Source organism: Vitis riparia, chromosome 19, assembly GCF_004353265.1.
Source record: "Vitis riparia cultivar Riparia Gloire de Montpellier isolate 1030 chromosome 19, EGFV_Vit.rip_1.0, whole genome shotgun sequence".
NCBI lineage: Eukaryota > Viridiplantae > Streptophyta > Magnoliopsida > Vitales > Vitaceae > Vitis > Vitis riparia.
Window position 1 is genome coordinate 9,743,645 of NC_048449.1, and position 20,436 is coordinate 9,764,080.

Below are 20,436 nucleotides of genomic sequence, written 5' to 3' on the forward strand. Positions count from 1 at the left end.
TAAAAGTAAAAAAATAAAATGAAGATATAAATTTAAGGATAAGTTAATTATTTTTATTTATTACTTAAATGTGTTTTTAATCTTAACTTAAATTATTAAATTATTTTATCAAATATATTAAATAATTTAAATTAAGTTATTAAATTGATTTATCAAACACGAACTTTGCCAAATGCTAACTACTTTTTGCAACAAAGGTTTGGAGGCACGCTCATACACCCACCCTTTGCAACCAAATGTACTGGGCCCAAGTCTTGTAATTTCAATATGCAAATGGTAAATAGTTAAAGGATCAATTACAATATCGCAAAGTTTAGAATTGCTATTTTAAAGGACAGAAGGGTCATAGCAAATTCACAATTTCCAGAAGTTTTAACGTACGCTGCCATTTAAGGTCAGAGGTTGATTGGTAATTTAGTGACAGTTCATGAGTCAAGCTCCCATTGAAGACCTGTTTGGAATCCTCTTAAAAATATTCCATTCTCTAAAATACAAAAATAATTTTCTAATTTACAAAAAGAATATTAACTTTTTATGAAAAACCATGTTCTTGTAAAAATAATCGACAATAGGATTATTTGAGTTTGCAAACTAATCGGTTAACAAAATTGGGTATCTGGGACGGCATCTCATAAAAATAGGCCCAAAAATATAGCAAGTATTCAGAAGTTACATTTTTTACCTTAAGCCCACCTATTCACATGTTAAAGCTTCATTCTCAGTTTGAAATTTAATATGGGGGTTTTGTAGGTCAGGGTCCATAAAATTGAGCCATAATAAACCATAAACCGACGGAAAGCTGAGTGAGTAGGAGAAAGGTTAATATTATGTATTACCATGAAACCGAACATGAAAGCAGAAGGGATACTTGAAAAACCTAAACCTTAAAATAAAAACTAGCATATCCAAGCACAGATAAAAAAGAACTGAAAAACCACAGCATCAAAAGAGACTAGTAGAAAAAAATCAAAATCTCTAGAGAGGTGAAGTTTAATCAACCTCCTCCATCTTGCTGCCCTCAGCCTCTGCATCAGCCTCCTCCAATGGGGGCATGTCAACATCAACATCCCCAGCTTCCTCGTCAATGTTCAAGCCAAGCTTGAGCATCCTGTGGATCCTATTTCCGAAGGTGTTGGGCTCATCAAGACTAAAGCCTGAGGTGAGGAGAGAAGTCTCAAAGAGTAAGAGGACAAGGTCCTTCACTGACTTGTCATTCTTGTCCACCTCAGTCCTCTTCCTGAGCTCCTCCATGATGGGGTTCTCGGGGTTGATCTCCATTGTCTTTTTGCTGGACATGTAACCAGCCATGCTGGAGTCTCTAAGTGCCTGGGCCTTCATGATCCTCTCCATGTTAGCAGTCCACCCATACTCTCCTGTCACCAAACAGCAAGGAGAATCCACCACCCGGTCGGATACAACCACCTTCTCTACCCTCTCTCCCAACACATCCTTCATCACCTTGCATAGACCCTCAAACTTCTCTTTGAGAGCTTCCTGCTGCTTCTTTTCATCTTCACTTTCATCAAGCTTCAAGCCCTCTTTGGTTGCTGAGACCAGCTTCTTTCCCTCAAATTCCTTCAGCTGACCAACAGCATACTCATCAATAGCATCAACCATGTAAAGAACCTCATAGCCCTTCTTCTTTAGTTTCTCAAGGAATGGGGAGTTCTCAACAGCCTTCTTGCTCTCACCAGTGATATAGTAGATATCACTCTGACCCTCCTTCATTCTAGTAACATAGTCCTTGAGGCTAGTCAGCTCATCCCCACTCTTGGTGGAGTGGTATCGGAGCAACTCAGCAAGCTTTGTCTTGTTCTGAGAATCCTCATGGATGCCAAGCTTGAGGTTCTTAGAGAAAGCTTCATAGAACTTGTTGTAGTCATCCTTGTTCTCAGCAATCTCAAAGAAGAGCTCAATGCATTTCTTGACCAAGTTCTTTCGGATGACCTTGAGAATTTTGTTCTGCTGCAGCATCTCTCTTGAGATGTTTAGAGGAAGATCCTCAGAGTCCACAATACCTTTCACAAAGCCAAGATACTCTGGGATTAGCTCCTCACAGTTGTCCATGATGAACACCCGACGAACATAGAGCTTAATGTTATTGGGCTTCTTCCTTGTGTCAAAGAGATCAAATGGCGCTCTCTTGGGGACAAAGAGGATAGCCTTGAACTCAAGCTGGCCCTCAACTGAGAAGTGCTTCACAGCCAAGTGCTCCTCCCAGTCATTGGTGAGGCTCTTATAGAAGGCAGAATACTCTTCCTTTGTGATTTCCTCAGGCTTCCTCATCCAGATAGGTTTCTGCTTGTTCACTAGAGACCACTCATGTGAGACTTCCTTGATTTTCTTCTTTTTCTTCTCTTCCTTTTCCTTTTCTTCATCAACCTCCTCTACCTTTCCTTCTTCATCCTTCTTGTCTTCCTCATCCTCATCATCAGAAATTTCCTTTTCTGTGGTCTTCTCAATCCAGAGAGAGATGGGGTAGCTTATGAACTCAGAATGCTTCTTAATCAAATCCTTGACTCGACGCTCCTCAAGGTACTCGAGCTGGTCCTCTTTAAGGTGAAGAGTGATCTTTGTACCCCTTCCAAGGCGCTCACCAGATGTGTCCCTGGTGACAGTGAATGACCCACCAGCCTGGGATTCCCATACATACTGCTCATCATCATTGTGCTTGGTGGTTACAATGACCTTCTCAGCAACCAGGTAGGCCGAATAAAACCCAACACCAAACTGCCCAATCATGCTAACATCAGCACCAGCAGCCAGGGCTTCCATGAATTCTTTGGTTCCTGATCGAGCAATGGTACCAAGGTTGTTCACCAAATCTGAAAGCATTAACAGCAGATAATAATTAGGGACATAAACATCAGTTTCAAATGTTTATAAAATAATGATAAACCATATGAATGCTACTACTATTTCTGCTTACCAGCCTTGGTCATTCCAATTCCACTATCAATGATGGACAATGTGTTGTTTGTCTTATCAGGGACAATGTGGATGAAGAGGTCAGGTTGTCCATCCAGCTTGCTTTTGTCAGTCAAGCTCTCAAACCTGATCTTGTCCAAAGCCTAAATATGGTAAAAGAAAATTGAAAGCCTAAATATTAGTTCCAGGATATTGAAAAGACAGAGAACACAAGATCTGAGTTTGTTTGAACAGAAAATAATACTATACATATTCTCAAAGATAACATAAGATAAGATGGAAGCATAGGGACTAATAGAGTTCGTGAAGGAACATGATGGGTATTTATCCTATTTTTTAGGGTTACTTCAAGACAGCAGATTCTTGAACACATGATCAATTAGGACATCTCAAATTGTCTTATGTCTCTCACATTACCTTGGGAAGAAGAGTACTAATGCTATTTCAATCAATTTTGCTCAAACGGAAATATATAGTTCATTTCTTACAAGAAAATTTTTTCTATTAACAAATAATTAAAACCAAATATGCAAAAACAGTGGCAAGAGAACATGGTGATTTAAGCAATAGTTCAAACGATTTTCCCGCCATTTGTAGTATAGGACCCAAAAGCAACAAATAACATTCAACGATAGCCTTATGTTCCTGAATCCTGATGCAAGAATCAGGGAAAAAAGGGGATGGGCTAATGAGAAAACGTAATTTAATACACTACAAACTGTAATTTTAATATAAAAACCCCAAAATGTGAACTGAAGAAAATGCTTTCGCTGGTGTCCGTAACTGTCTCTTCAACGGACCAAACAGCAAAAGAGTGAACTACTTACAAATAAAATCAAAAGCAAAAAAAGACACAACACATTTTATTCCTCATTCATTAGCTTTTCTTTTCCTTAGTTCTCTCAACATCCAAACAGAGCCAAAATTGACAAATGAATTGAAATCAAACAAATCAATCTCAACGTGACAAAAAAGAAACATCAACCACATACTGTACGCACCAATATCTAGACTAAATATAAAAAAAATAAATAAATAAACCAACAAAGAACAGATCAGCCGCAAATAAAACAGGATCGCGAAAAAAACACTGATTAAATGAGGAAAAAAAAAAGATAAAAAGTATAGGACTTACATCAGAGGAATTGCTGATGAGCTCACGGAGAAAAATCTCCTTGTTGCTGTAGAAGGTGTTGATGATCAAACTCAAGAGTTGGTTGATCTCAGCCTGGAAAGCGAACGTTTCAACCTCCGCCATCGGATCTCTGCTTTAGGGCTTCGTTCTCTAGGGCTCTGAAGAGTGAGGAAGCGACGAAGGCGACGACTGACCTAGGGTTTCAACACGTCGAGAGAGGCGGAAACCGTATACAGGCGCTCTGCTTATATAGTGAGCTAACTAGGGTTTCTAGATCCTTCTATTTCTCAAAAAAAAATATATGTATATATATAAAAAGGAAAAGCAACGATATTTTTATTATTTTGAATAAAAAAAGAAAAAGAAAAAGGAACGATCTTTTTATTATTTTGAATTTGAAATTTGAAATAAAATGGGAATGATATACTCACCGGCTTGTGAAAACCCTGTGGAGTTGCGTCACCGTACCTTGCATGAGAGTGTCTTGCGCGGTGGTTTTCTACCATCCAATGACATGTCGTTCTGCAAACGTTAGCTGACGTACGGGTTTAGCCAATAGAAATGTCAGATGTGGGCTTGGGCATGGCCCAATGGGCCGGCCCGGTCTGATTAAGCAGAAATTTTTTTAAAATAAATGATGACGTGGTAATTACTACTCATAAGTCATAAGATGCAAGGATCTTACTGTATATTACAGCTCCAATGGAAGGAAAACTACTTTTATATGGCATCGGATGAGTTTAATTATTTCAAATTAATAATAAAATTCTAAAGGGATTTTTAATAAAAATTAATTAAATAATTTAAATCTTTTTTAAAATTATTTTTAACATATTTAATAAAATAATTTAAATTAGATTTGAGACTTTTCTATGAAATATTTATTATTCAAAAATATTAGTTTGAGACATATTATTTCCTTGAAATAATTTATAAATAATTTAAATTAATTAAATGTATAAAATGACATAATATGTAATAAAAAATTTTAATATAAAAATATATTCATTTATAATAATTTCATCTAATAAATGAACAAAATATTTATAAAATGTATAATATTTGTTTTCAAATATATATAAGATAATATTTTATTTATATTGATATTTCTTTTATACCAATAATATTCATATTCCCTGTACATTGGTCCCACAAAGTCTTTTATGTTGGTTTCAACTTTTTTTCAAAAAAAAATAAAAATTAAAGGGCTTTTTAGGTATCAAAAGTTTTACAAATTCTCGTAAATATTTCTTTATTTCATGTAAATAAAGTTATCAGTAAAAGATTGTATTAAAAAAAAAATTAAGAATTTATTAACGAGTTTATGTTTTGTTTATTTCTTTAATTTTATTTAAAATTTATGAAATACTTGTTAAAAAAATCCTAATATATATTATAAGAATTTGGATAGTAAAATTTTCATTACCATAATTTTTATTTATTTATAAATTTAACCTAAATTTTATACATTTTTTGAGAGGGAAAATTAGCTTTTTTTATAAATAAAAAAACCAATTTTCTTTTTAAAAAAAATATTAGTAAACATAGTTTTTTTAATAAAAATTTGAGGCTGAACAATCAACATGGGCCTACATGAGAGAGAGAAAGACAGAAAGAAGTGAGGAACGCTCATGTCGTTAATATTTTCAAAATCAAATGAACGGTGAGGATTGATTTTAAAAAATCTATTGATGAGAAATAGCTAATCAGTCATCACTAGGTACCATGAGGGATTCCATTTTCCTTTTGGTTAACTTAATTTTATATGATTGTTTTTGCCCTTTTTGTCCTTTGAAATTTTGAATGTCTTGGATCTCCTTTAGTTCACGAAATATTAATAAAGAATTTTCTTCCTTGGAAATTTTCAACTATAACAAGTCCTCGTGTTTGAATAAGTTATAATGTGTTGAGTTACGAATGGTTTTAAAATGGATTGATTCGGAACTATTATATAACCAAAGTTCAATATCAAAGTAATCTAAGAGGTTATTCCTAACTTTGTTTCAAAACACTTTCAGTACGTTTGAAAGTAATTATAGAAAACGTTTTTAACATTTCTAATACTTGAATGATAAATTTTTTTAAGTATTATAAAAATTAAAAGTGTTTTATAAAATTACTATCAAATAAGTTTTTCTTTTTACACTATAACTCAACCTTATGGATAATAGGGAAGTCAACACTCAAATTTAGGAAATTACTTATTTTTTCCCCTATTTTTCCATGTAATAATTATTCTTGATTCCTTAATTTTAGAATTGTTGTGTGTGGTTACAAATTTATCTTTTACTCAATAAACCATCTTGAAAATCTCTAACGTAAAATCCAAGTTTTGGTTTATCAATAGCTTATAAGCGAGCATCAAAATCTTAAACCATATTACCAGTTGAACATGAAATTATTTTGTTTGGTCATAACTAATTTGAATCTTCTTGGTAAGTAAAGGAAATCTAAGTCACCTAACTAAACTAGAGTTTATCCTTTATAATTCCAAATTTAACATTTGGGATGAAGAAGTTTCAATGATTATGTCCTAATTTTGGAATTCTATGCAATTTGACATTAGGGGCACTTAAATGTTCTTAACCATAGGAATGGAAATCTAAGAAACTATGTGACGAACATTCTCGAAGGTCTAAGATGTTACTAAAATCTATGAAATCATGATAAAAAATCACAACTGTTAAATAAGGGATCATGTCTATGATAAAGTATCATAATACAATAGACTATGACTAGAGTTAGGCCATTACTAAATCTCAAAATGAAGTGTATTGAAGATGTTGCTAGATTATAGAAATATAAAGAAAGAAAGAGAATCTTTAAATTCTTGGATAGTCTAAATGTGGGACATGACCAAGTATGTGTTCAAATTGTAGGAAATCATCTTGACTAACTCAACAATAAGGGCAAAGCTAGGACTCTTTATAGTAATGCTTGATAGTCACTCCAAAGGTTTTACAAACAAATTGAACATTGGAGTGCCAATTATGAATTAGGAATAACAAAATATAAATAGTAAATTTACTACAAAGTATAGGAAAATAAAAACACCTAATCAACCATTAATAAAGATGGTTTGTGGTGCAACTACAATAAAAAGTCAAGGGACAACAAAGAGAATCATTGGAAGCTTCTAGAAAACTTTATTCATTTGATCAAAATAATGAAAATTGAGGAGTAAGAATTGACTAAGCATATATATGCTGCTCATTCTAAAGAAGCCCTCTAAAAGAGTGCAACAACCAATTCTAAAGCTAAAAAGTTCAATGAAAGGGAAATTGAGTGACTAAGAAATCTTCTCTCATGAATAGCAAACCTGAGTGTTTTGTGCTCTTTAGCACACTCAAGTAAGTATTCCGATTCTCTTGGTGTTTTAAAGTGAAAAAAGCAAAAGTGTCAACCCTACATCGAAAAGAGATGGACACTTTTATATATATATATATGCTATTTCACATTCCTTACTCTCATGGGGTTGAGGAGTGGTGACGAGGAGTCTCACACATCAAAGGGGGCTTGGATTGGAAACCCTTAATGCATGACGGCACACACATCCTATGTGGGGACTCCTCTCCCACTTACATGTGTGTACGAGTCCAATAACCTTTTGCGAAATCAAAATCAAATTTTATTTCTAAATTCTAAATTTGGTTTTTAAATTTGAATTTGTTAAACCAAAAATTAAATTACCTTTAGGTTTTAATTTTGAATTTTAAATTTGGTTTTGGTATTTAAATTTGAATTTTGGTAAAACAAGAAAGAATTAATTTCTTTCCTCGGGTTGTTTTTTTTTAAAAAAATTTTAATTAGGCCAATTAATCTAATTAATTTAGTTGGCCATTTAAGCTTAATAGGGCTTAATGGGTTTGACCGTTCTACCTTAATGGTTATGTTGTTTGGGTTTTAATACTGTAGTTGTTTAGCCTTTTAATGGCTTGTGACCATTTAGGTGTTGTTAACCTATAAATTGAGAACTCTTTCAACCCTCTCTTCACATCTACTCTACTCACCTCTCTAGACTGCTATCTCCTTACTCCTACCATTGTCTATGTTAGCCACCATTGCTCTTGTGACATAGCAAGCAATCCTCTCGTGCTAGCCACCATGGCAATACTATAACTTCCATTTCCCCATGCATTCTGTGAACTACAATACCCTATTCCATTGTACCACCTGAATACCGGGAACTATTGCTTTCTAATTATATTCTCTTCATCCTTTCATTTGGAGGAATATCCAAAAGTTCGAATTATACTATTCCTTGCAGAAGATGTTCACTTAAAGCAAGGTTTTTAGCTTTTGAGCCCAAAAGTTCCCTTCTGCATTGTGTTTGATATCCAAGGAGAGCATATCTACTTTAAGGATAGTGATTGTCACATCTCAACCTAACCCATAAGTGCCCTAATTCAAATTTTCTTTCTTATTTGTTTTGTTTTGGGCTTGATCAATTCTAACTTAATCCTATTTTTTGAGGCCTATTTTTCCAACAATTATAAGGTAGATCATATTTTTATTAAAAAAATGAAGACTTTCCTAATTGACACTTGTCCTAACACCTCTAAGATCGATTCTTTCAATGGAGTATTCTTTAAAAGATGTCAAGAAAGAGTATTTTTTGCAATTGACATAATAAACTTGACATGTTTTAACCGGTTTAAACCCATTTTGACACCTCTAAAATTGATTCTTTCAATGCAATTGACGTAGTAAACTTGGAACTTGTTTTAACTAACCCAAAACCTAAAGATGATTTTGAAAATTTGCCTATTTGGGAAACGGGAAATAAACAAGTTAGGCATGCAATCATTTGCACCCTCTCAAATGAATTGTTTGATGTCTATTGTTAATAAAAAGTGACATTTGGGATGACCTTAAAATTTTTTAGAAAATTCCAAATGATTGAAGATAGAGATGTATCATCTAAAATCCATGATGCTTATAAATGACTTAACTAATAAAGACCTAAGTTGTATCATCATCTCATATGTATGAAGTTCTTCTCCTATTCCAAATATTTCTAGATTTGTGTCTTTCATTGATGACTACACCAAAAAATAAATTAAATATGAACTTTGTGTTTCCTATATTCCAAAAAATGATTGATAACAAGTTAGGGTTTAAATAAAAAAATATGACCAATTTAACTATTGCATACTTTCCAAATTGAGTAAAATATTTTTTTTAATACCATTTTAATTTGCAAGTGAATAGGTATGTCAAAACACTTGTGTCCTTGTTTTGTGGCTTTCTACTATTGCTGGAGAAAAAAGAAAAAGGCAATTTTCATCTGCCATGAGCATGGATGGGCAGCCATCATTTACTAATGTAGCCCAAACCAGTTGGCTATGAGCCCAATACAAGGCCCATCTATGGACCAAAGTGCCCAAACCTCTCCTTTCCAGATACACAGTTCCTCTGCTTATCCATTCCTGCCACCAACTTGTGAAATTTTCTCCCGTCTTAAGAATGGAAGCTTCTTCACTTCAAGCAGTAGTTCAGTTTCCACACCTGTTCAAACCGCCCAGGTAATTTCTCCCTCATTCTTCTTTTGTTTGTTGATATCTCATTGTTTGACCTCCTAAATCAAACCTCACTTGTTTCTGGATCATTGGTATCAGTATGGAGTAGTGGGTGAAGATTCTTTTCCATTTGTGTGCAATTCATTATAATTTGATTGGAAATTTGAACCACAGGGGTTTGATTTTTGAGGGAATGCCATCTGGGCATTTGCTTATTGAGATTCTCCTTTTGGGTGTTCATGAATGTGACATTGAAATTTATGAAACAAATTGGACGAGGGTCATTTCACGTAGTTTCATATTTTTATAGCAAAATCACTTGCAAACGTCCTTGAACAACATTAAACTGTCATTGAATTAGACACACTGGAAGTTGTCTTTTGGGTTCCTGTTTCTGTTGAAGTTGTCTTTTTATTATTTTTTTAAATAGAAAATAATTGTTATTCATCAAGCTACAGTATAGTAATTATCAAAAAACTGGTATTGGGTATAAAAATGGGTGTTTTAATGTTTTAGGAGTTTTTAATTGTCAACACTATTGCAAACTAATCCGAATGTTTGCTTTTAAAATAGAAAATGTTAAATGTGATGAATGTTTTTTCATTGATTTGTTAAGAGTCTGTTCGGTAGTGATTCTAGGAAGTTCTTTCAGCACAAAAAGGTGTTTGGCAAAATTTAGGAAATGCCTTTAAAGATTTGAAAAATCACCTATACGGTTGAAAAAAAATTCACTTGTAGTGTTTTTTGGAAAAACATGTGATAAGTGATTTTCTTAAAAACAATTCAAAGAAAACACTTCCACTAAAAACACTTCAAGTAGAAACACTACCAAACACACTCTTAGTGTGCGTTTGGTAGCGATTGTAGGAAGTGTTTTCAGGTTTTTTAATACTTGAAAGATAAAAATTTTCAAGTGTAAAAAAGTCTAAAAACACTTTCTAACATCACTACCAAACGCACTCTTAAAGTCTCTCTATTGTAATTATTTTGTCAAAATTTTCATTTTTCTCTTATAATTTTTTAGCTTTTTATCTATCATATTTTTCTGAAAAAAAAAAAAAAAACTAATAAAAGGAGAGAAACAATCTCAAGCACTGCATTTTATTCATCAAAACCATAAAACCGACTATTTGCAATGATTTGCCCTTTTAATTCTACTAATTTGGCAGATAGGAATAGAAACTAACTTCCCAAAAAATAGGAAACACCCTTTACTCTCTCACCTGTCTAAACAATAAAAAACAGTAAGCACGCTAACTCTCCCCCTCAAGCTGGACTGTACAAATTAAACATGCCTAGCCTGTCTATTAACTTTTCTAACAATGGCCTTGGAAGTCCTTTGGTGAGAACATCTGTAGCTTGTTTTGTAGTAGGTACATAAGTCATGCAAATAGTACCATCCTCGATTTTTTCCTTGATGAAATGCCTATCAACTTCAACATGCTTCATCCTATCATGATGAATCGGATTGTGTGAGATGTTGATGACAATCTTATTATTACAGTAAATTCTTAAAGGCAACTTCACCATTACCTCCAATTCTTCTAAAAGAATTTTTAGCCACAACACTTCACAAATCCCATGAGCCATTGATCTCAATTTCGCTTCAACAGTACTTCTAGCTACAATTGTTTGCTTCTTGCTTTTTCATGTTACCAAATTTCCCCAAACAAAAGTACAATATCCGGAAGTAGACTTTCTATCATCAATAGCTCTTGCCCAGTCAACATCCGTATAAGCTCTATGCTTCTTTCACCATTTTTCCCAAAGAAAAGACCTAGGCCAAGTGTTCCTTTCAAGTATTTTAAAATCCTATAAACTACCTCCATGTGTTCCTCAGTTGGAGCATGCATGAATTGACTAACCCGACTTACTGCAAAGACAATGTCAGGCCTAGTGTCAGATAGATAAATAAGCTTTCCCACCAGACGTTGATATCTCCCACGATCTATTGGATTACTAGCCTTACTAGCCTCCTGTGTGTCGATCTTCACATTTGAATCAACCGGTGTTTCTACTGGTTTGCATCCCACCAATCCAATTTTTCTCTCGAAAGATCCAACACGTACTTTATTTGTGATACAGAGATTCCAGTCTTGTTTCTTGCAACCTCTATACCTAGAAAGTATCTTAGGCTTCTTGAATCCTTCATCTCAAACTCAGTTGCAAGTTTTTGTTTCAGCCTTTCCATCTCAATTACATCATCCCCAGTTAATATTATATCGTCAACATAGGCTATAAGAATAGTAATTTTGTCATTCTTATGTCTATAAAACAGGGTATGATCTACTTAAGTTTGCTTGTAATCCTGTCTCCGAATTGCTTTGGCGAAGCGACCAAACCATGCTCTTGGCGATTGCTTTAGACTGTATAAAGCCTTCTTTAATCTGCATACTTTACCATTTTTCCTTCATCAAATCCAAGAGGCAACTCCATGTAGACTTCTTCTTCCAAGTCTCCATTTAAGAAGGTGTTTTTTTACATCAAGTTGCTGTAGAGGCCTTTCCAAGTTTGCCACTAATGACAATGAAACACGTACGGTATTTATCTTTGCCACCAGTGCAAATGTCTCTTGATAGTCAATGCCATACGTTTGGGTGTATCCTTTTGCGACCAACCGAGCCTTGTACTGCTCAATTGATCCATCAGCTTTATACTTAATAGTGAACACCCATTTACATCCCACTGACACCTTTTCTTTTGGTTTCGGCACAACCTCCCACGTACCAATTTTTTTCAAGAGCATGCATCTCATCTCTGATTGCTTTTCTCCAATCTGGATTCTCCCATGCCTCTTGAATATTATTTGGAATTTTCACGACAGCCAAGTTGGAAACTAGAGCTTGAACAGAGTCGGACAAATGTTCATAAGTAACATAGCTGGATATGGGATGCTGCGTACAGGACTTAACTCCTTTTCTCACTGCAATTGGAATGTTTTGGTCAGACTGTTTTGTTTCCATACCTGATTCTGGGTTGGATTCTTGGCTGTGAGAAGCATCTGGTATTTCCATATTTTTCAAATGTTTCTTTTGTGAGTAGGTTATCTCAATTGGCTGTAGCCGTCCTCCCTAAGATTGAAGCTCCTTGATTGTAGGCGTCGGATTTGAAATTTGAATTAATGGAATGATTGGCAGATTTGAATTTTGAATTGGTGGACTGATATTTGAATTTGTACTCGGAGTTTCTCCAAGAGAAAATTCAGGTGAATTTTGAATTTGACAAATCTGGACAGATTTGAATTGGAGAAACTGACTCTGAATTGACAGAATTTGTTGGACGAAAATCAGGAGAAAATTCCCAAAAATACTCCCATAACCCCAAGTTTGAATTTGAATCAGCACTAGAAGACGAATTCAAAGAATCCCAAAAAATATCTGTTGCATGCATATTCTCCCCTTGAAGATAATTTTTGGTAAAAAACGGTTGGTTCTCAAAAAATGTAACATCCCTGGACACAAAATACTTTCTTTTTTTTGGTGAATAACACCGATAATCCTTTTGTATAGTTGAATACTCGAGAAAAATACACTTATAAGAATGAGGATCAAGTTTGCTTCGGTTTGGATCGAGATTATGGACAAAAGAAGTACAACAAAAAATTTTAAAGTCCAAGTTTGAAAAATACCGTGAATCTGAGTATGCCTCATAAAGACAATTTAATGGTGTTTGGAACTTCAGAACACGAGATGGCATCAGATTTATTAAATAACACACAGTTAACACAGCATCCTCCTAAAAATGTGTTGGACCATTGGATGTGAATAGTAAAGAACGAGCAACCTCTAAAAGATGGCGGTTTTTTCTTTCAGAAATACCGTTTTGCTGTGGTGTGCTAACACAAGAGCTGTGATGTATAATTCCATGTTTTATGAGAAAATCCCCAAGGATAGAACTAAAATATTTTGTATCATTGTCGGTACGGAGCATTTTAATACTTTCATTGTATTGGGTTTTTAGCGTTGAATGAAAATTTTGAAAAACAACCCCAGCTTCAAATTTTTCCTTTAAAAGATACACCCAACAAACATGTGTGTGATCATCTGTGAAAGTAACAAACCATCTTTTATTGGTAAGACTTAAAGTGCATGAAGGTCCCCAAATATTATTGTGTATCAACATAAAAGGTTTTGAAGCACGATATGGTTGGGGAGGAAAGAAAACACGTTTATGCTTAACTAACTGACACACTTCACATCGAAATGAATCATGTTTTTGAAACAATGAAGGAAACAAATATTTCAAATAAACAAAACTTGGATGTCCTAGCCAACAATGCAATAACATTGTTTGTTGAGATCTAGAAAGAGAAGAATTTCCTACAGCCAATTGAGCATGACCACCCATAGAAGATGCGCTCTCAAAATAGTAAAGACCATCAAACTCCCTAGCACTGCCAATCCTCTTCCCCAAAATCTGGTCCTGGAAAACACAAACAGAAGGAGAGAAATTTACTACACAATTAAAATCCTTCTTGATTTTGCTAATGACAAAAGATTGCACGACAAATTAGGCACATGAAGGACTGCCTGAAGGCTAATATTAGGACTGATTTTAACAGTTCCAACACCAGCAACAACTGAAAAAGAACCATCCGCAATTTTTACTCGATGATTACCAGGACTCGGTGCATATGTTGTGAACATTTTTTCACATCCAGTGATATGGTCCGTTGCCCCGGAATTAATGATCCATGGCTCACCTTTTTCCGGAAGACCGCCAAACACAGTCATAATGGTACCATTTTTTGCCATAAGTGATGTTGAGGACGACAATGAAGCAGATAACATCTTCCGAATTTGCTCCAATTGCTCTTCAGAGAAAACAGTGGATGTTTCAGAGGTAGCCTTTGTCTCAGATTCAGCCATCACCTGAAATCCTTTACCATCACAGCCACGAGATCGGCTTGGAGTCCAGTTAGCGGGTTTGCCATGCAATTTCCAGCAAGTATCTTTGGTGTGGTTTGGTTTCTGACAATGGTCGCACCATTTTTTATTCCCTCTAGACTTAGCAAGGTTATTTGAACCACAAGTAGCCAATGTTAAGGTTTCAATGGTCGAAATTGTTGAGCCTCCTAGCATAACACGTCGGCGACACTCCTCACGTCTTACTTCAGCAAAAATCTCTTCAATTTAAGGCAATGGTTTGATCTTTAATAGTCTTCCTCTAACATCATCCAACTCTTTATTGAGGCTAGCAAGAAAATCATATATCCAATCACTCTCCACCATCTTCCGATATAGTACAACATCATCTGGGTCTTTCCACGCTGGCCAGTTGAAAAGATCCAATTCCTGCTATAGTTTGGTCAAATCAGTGTAGTATTGAGTCATGCTCTCTTTGCCTCAGATTTCTAGCTTTATTGCAGAGCTCAAACATCTGAAATGAATTCTCAAGGTCTGAGTAAGCTAATGTCACCGTGTCCCAAATCCTTTTAGCCGTGGGAAAGAGGATATATGTATCAGCAATGTTGTCTTCCATGGAATGAATTAACCAAGCCATGACCATTGAATTTTGAGCTTCCCAACTCGGATAGGAAGGATCATCCGTGCTTGGTTTTTTAATTGTGTCATCCAAATAGCCTAGTTTTCCCTTGCCTCAAACCACCATCAACACCAAGCGGGACCACTTCAAAAAATTTGCCCCATTTAATATGTGGGTTGTGATCTACATGGAAGTATGGTTTGAATTTTCAGAAATTGCAGTGGGAACAATTGTAGAGTTTGGTTGAGAAGTGCCAGAAGCAACATCAGAACCATCAACTCTTCTTGTTCCTGTCATGGCTGTTTTGACCATTGACTCTCTCAACTTAATATTAGCTCTAATACCATGAAAAAAAAAAACTAATAAAAGGAAAGAAACAATCTCAAGCACTACATTTTATTCATCAAAACCATAAAACCTACAATTTGCAATGATCTGCCCTTGAAATTCTACTAACTTGGCAGATAGGAATAGAAACTAACTTCCTAAAAAATAGGAAGCACCCTTTATTCTCTCACTTGTCTAAACAATAAAAAAAGTAAGTACACTAACATTTTCAGATCACCCAGTACTATCCGAGATGCCTTAACTCATCTACCTTCGAACCTACCAAGTTCTCGATTGATACCAAGAACTTTGAATCATGATGCCAAATACTGATGCGTGACCCATCTATCTATGATCTATCCTTGGTTAGATTACAGGCCATCCTTTTGCCTACTTATTGCCTTGGCACATGTTGATTTTAACATTCTCTCTGTCCTTCAAATGCCTTTAATAAGCTTTGATACCATGTTAGCCAACCATTGCTATATTTGATAGGTTAAACCACCACTTGTATTAAAAATTTAAGCTTCCAAGGAATGTGCCAACAATGCACACCAAGCTAAGATCTCCTCATGTGCAGTCCCAAGCAACCAATGTAGACAAACAAATGGACAGACGAACTAAAAGATAGGCCTGAACCCAAGATGTCTATATAGCAGAACTCTGATACTATGTTAAGTCACTCCTTGTGCCAAAAGCTTATGAACTAGTTTGGGCTAGGTTCAAACTAGTCCCAAAATTGATCTCAGGCTGACTCTGGTTCAACCCGAAGCCTACATTTCATGTATGGGTTATCCTCTTGATTACTATGAGGCTGAGCCTCCACCTAAGTTCATATGCGGCTGAGTAATAATCCGCCAAGAAAATGTTGGATCTGTAACTTATGGTCTGGTCCCCAAAATTCAAACTTTCTGGTTGAGCTTAGATTAACATAGGTTTAGACAAATTTAGCAGCTTGCATTCATAACCATCCAATACATCATATTTATTTCCTACTTTTAGGTACTCTAATTCTTTATTAGACCCGTAATTTCTAACAACCAGCCATCTCATTCCACATGAATGAAAACACATGACTCATGATTTATCTTCAGTTATGTAAAGTCAAGACGATGCAGCATACATGGGGGGCTAGTTGTGCTGCTGAAAATCAGCTAACAATATCTTTTATGCAAACTTAGGTGTTCTGATATCATTTTGAAAAGTCCTTGTTTTGTACAGTTACCTTTTTATGAACCCTGGTTGTCGAGTGGCTTATTGACAACTACTATGACTTTCACACAAAACAGTTGTATGCAGAATGAGCGTCCCATGAACACTGGAGCTAGGAAGTTGCATGGCAAATTCCCTTCTCTAACAGATACAAGAGTTCCAAGGAGGTTATTTTTGCAGTTTATGGGATACAATCATTTGTTATCATATGCTTGTCCTGTTCTTGCTGCCCCGATGCTCGAAATGACGGAACCTGAAGTAATTCGGTAAAATGTTGTATGTGCTTGTTTTTGTTCTTTCTATAACTTGGAGGAAAAGAAGATTATGTTGAGTTCCCCTGCCCCATTGTTTGTAATTAGTTCTGATATGTGATTTTTATATGGGATTTGAAGTATTCAGGACACAGAAGCTTGCCAATGGAGTGAGGTTTCAAGGTAAAATTCTAAAGAGGCTTCACTTGATGTTTACATGAGGAAAGTAGTGAATTTCTTTTTTCTTTTTTTCTTTTTTCTTTTTTTAATGTAAGTGGCTTGATTCATTTTTAGCCACTAGATATAAACATTATTGGTTACTAGGGTGAAGATGTCATGGATATTGTGATCTTAGTATCTTAAAAAAGTTGAGTGTAGCTTTGACATGGTAAACTTGTATCTTATTGTTTGATTTTTCTATTTATCTTCTATTAATTGAAGTTCTCGTAGAAGAAAAATGTGAGGCTATCAACATCAAAGATGTACTATACATTCTTATTGAAAAGAGAAAAAAATTACTAACTCATACATTTATTTTTGTTTTGCTTTCAAGATGTGGTTGAAGGGGATGGACCAGAGGCCCAAGAAGGAGATTTGGTTGAAGTTAATTATGTATGCCGGCGGTCAAATGGGTATTTTGTTCATAGGTACTTCTGTTGTTTTATATGCAGAGGAAATAAATTCTCACTCCAGAAGACAATTTTTCCATGTTAAAGCATGGCAGGGTTGTATTATATTGCTGATCACTTAATTGTTTCCAATTCTATTTTCTTGCTCCTAAACTAGTTATTTTTATCTCCTTCTTTATCATTATATTCTTCTACTTACATTTATTTTTTTATTTGATCTAGTACTGTGGATCAATTCAGTGGAGAAAGCATGCCTGTTGTACTTCCTCTGGATGAAAACCAGGTAAATTGATATTTTAATGGGTGGAGTTTGAAGCACTTTGAGATAGCTGATGCTGAAAATTCTCTCTTATGTTGGAACAATTGTTAAAATTTATTCATTTCTGTTCTATATGGATACAATTTAAAGAGCTTCAAAATTCGGTATGTTAAACAAGAAGAGCATTGCTAGTGATCCCTGTTGGTTCAGCCACATTTTTTCCATTCATGAAGAATAATATTCCTTCTGCCAATGTAGTCCATTAAATTTTTATTTGTTTATTTATTTACTTTTTACAATCTTTTTCCCCTTCCATCACACCCCTTCAAAGAGGTCTTCTTGTGAAGCTTATCATATAAGTCATTCATCTTGGCAGACTATAAAGGGCCTAAAGGATGTCTTGGTTGGAATGAAGGTTGGAGGTAAGTGCTAACTCGTTTTTTGCCTGACACATGGATTATATTTGTTTCATTCATTCGAAAAGTTTAGGCCTTTCCCCCCTTTGTCTGAATCCAACTGATCCCCACCTGGTGAGCTTCATAATCGGGCATGGAACCGAGATGATGCTGTCACTTAACTGTACCTATTGGAGGTTGATTTCATCCTTTTCTGTCTTTGTCCACCATTTGTCCATGCAGTAACCGTCTCAATATGAATTTCCACATGATTACACATTGATCACTGTGTTTTGTCATCATAAAATCTAACTACTTAATTGAATTAGTCTACTCCTTGCATCCCTTTTGTGAGGGCAATCACTTCGATCTTCCATCATAGCTTGGATGAAGCTCCTGGAACAACCTAACCTATTTACTTACATTCTGTGGCTTACATTTCTTTTCTTCATTGATTCTGTATGTCCTCTGGTTTTTGCAAATCATCACCCTCTTATCAGTCAGATGAAGCTGGCATGATTGGGTGTAAAACACAACTCCTCTCTCCAGCTCTCTCTCTCTCTCTCTCTCCCTCTCCCTCTATATTGTTCCATACTTAACTGAATTTATTCTTCTGTGGTTCATTTTTCAGGAAAGAGGAGAGCATTGATACCTCCTTCAGTGGGATACATAAACGAAAACTTAAAACCAATACCAGATGAGGTTAGTGCATTCTTATTGGAGCCATCTACACCATGCTGCAATTCAATGCCTTGTCGTTCCCTTACAAAAAGGAGAAGCTGAATTCATGTTCATATACAGATTTCATTGATACTGTGTTAAATTTTTTATGGTTGTTTGCAGTTTGGGCCTCGGCGGAGTCTTTTCTCCCATGCAAAAGAGCCTTTGGTATTTGAAGTGCAGCTCTTGAAAGTACTATGAGTTTTTCCATCCAAAGTTTGCTTTGTAAGATTTAGAGTGCGTTTAAAAGTGATTTTAGAAAACGTTTCTAGCATTTCTAACATTTGAATGATAAATTTTTTTAAATATTAGAAATATTAAAAACGCTTATTAGAATCATTATCAAACGGACTCTTAATTTATATTCACCTGATCACATAACCTTGGAACAGATTGTACATTTTCATGGGTATGGATAACTAATTTTGATATTGGTTTCAAATATTTCTTAAACATCATTTTTATTTGTAATATTTTATTTTAAAAATATAAAAAATTTAAAATTATTTTACATCTTAGCCATTAGGATGTTAAAAATAACTAAATTTTGAATTCTATTGTTTAGAATTAAAATGGAATTCATAATAGAGATGAGTTGAAAAATCTAACATTGGTTTGAATTCTATAGAAAAAAGGTGTAATTTACAAATTTGGTTGTTACAAAGGATGAAAATATCACAAATAGATCAAACGGTGGTTGGATTTTATGGAAATTTCAGGAAATATCGGATCAAAATTTTGAAAAATAATATCAATGAAATGAAAACTTTTCCAAAATTCATAGAAATAGTAAGAAAATTTTCAAAATCAATCCATATATTGAAGTTATTTTACTAAATAAAAAAAAAATATGCATATGACATAAACAAGAGTATAATATGTATTGATGAAAAATAAAAGGTTTTAATATGAATTAAATACTAATTTCAAGTAAACATTTGATTTCATTAAATGTCAATAGTTGTAGGTCTTGAATTTTAAACTTGATTTGTAGTGAATGCAAAACTATGACACCTCTCTCATGTTTATGAAATATTGAGTAGATAACAAAATTTTTTTTCAACAATTTTGGAGCAAGGAATCTTTCCAATGAATTGGGATTTGAATGAGAAATTTTTTTTTTTGATATTTATAGAAATAATTTGGGTAAAAAATAACCATTAGAACATGAAAAAAATTGTTACAAAATATTTTTGTTCGTTGGAATTCATTCAAATTCAAATATGACCCCTTGGGATGGTGATTTGGACCTTCAAAAAGGTTTTAGCACGATGATTAAAAGTATGTTTGGTAATTATTTTTAATAATATATTTGTGTTCACTAAAACTAAAAAAAATAAGAAAATCATTTGAAAAAAAAAAAAAATTCACTAAACCAGTATCGCCATATTTTGGCAACTTTTCATGACTTTTTTTTTTTTTTATCCTTGGCGCAACAAGAAAATAATAATAATAATAAAAATAAATGTTAAGAAAATTGATTTTATGAAAAAAAAAATTAAATATAACTAAAATTAAGTAAAAATTTAATTGGGATATATTTTTTTATTACCTTTACAAGATAATAATTTTTGAAA

At 34.3% G+C, this 20,436-nt stretch overlaps 2 protein-coding genes across 2 annotated transcripts; one reads left to right on the forward strand and one right to left on the reverse strand.

Annotated features, from left to right (window-relative positions):
- Positions 1 to 804: 804 nt before the first annotated feature.
- Positions 805 to 4,290, reverse strand: LOC117908769 (heat shock cognate protein 80-like). Its single transcript, XM_034822489.1, has 3 exons — positions 4,064 to 4,290; positions 2,930 to 3,071; positions 805 to 2,825 (listed from the first exon to the last, which is right to left on the reverse strand). The coding sequence occupies exons 1-3, from the start codon at positions 4,184 to 4,186 to the stop codon at positions 991 to 993; spliced, it is 2,100 nt and encodes a 699-aa protein (XP_034678380.1). The 5' UTR covers positions 4,187 to 4,290; the 3' UTR covers positions 805 to 990.
- A 5,187-nt stretch (positions 4,291 to 9,477) lies between these two features.
- On the forward strand, positions 9,478 to 19,122 carry LOC117908563 (peptidyl-prolyl cis-trans isomerase FKBP16-1, chloroplastic). Its single transcript, XM_034822210.1, has 8 exons — positions 9,478 to 9,588; positions 16,683 to 16,871; positions 17,005 to 17,039; positions 17,410 to 17,503; positions 17,708 to 17,768; positions 18,121 to 18,166; positions 18,771 to 18,841; positions 18,983 to 19,122. The coding sequence occupies exons 1-8, from the start codon at positions 9,530 to 9,532 to the stop codon at positions 19,058 to 19,060; spliced, it is 633 nt and encodes a 210-aa protein (XP_034678101.1). The 5' UTR covers positions 9,478 to 9,529; the 3' UTR covers positions 19,061 to 19,122.
- The last annotated feature ends 1,314 nt before the right edge of the window (positions 19,123 to 20,436 follow it).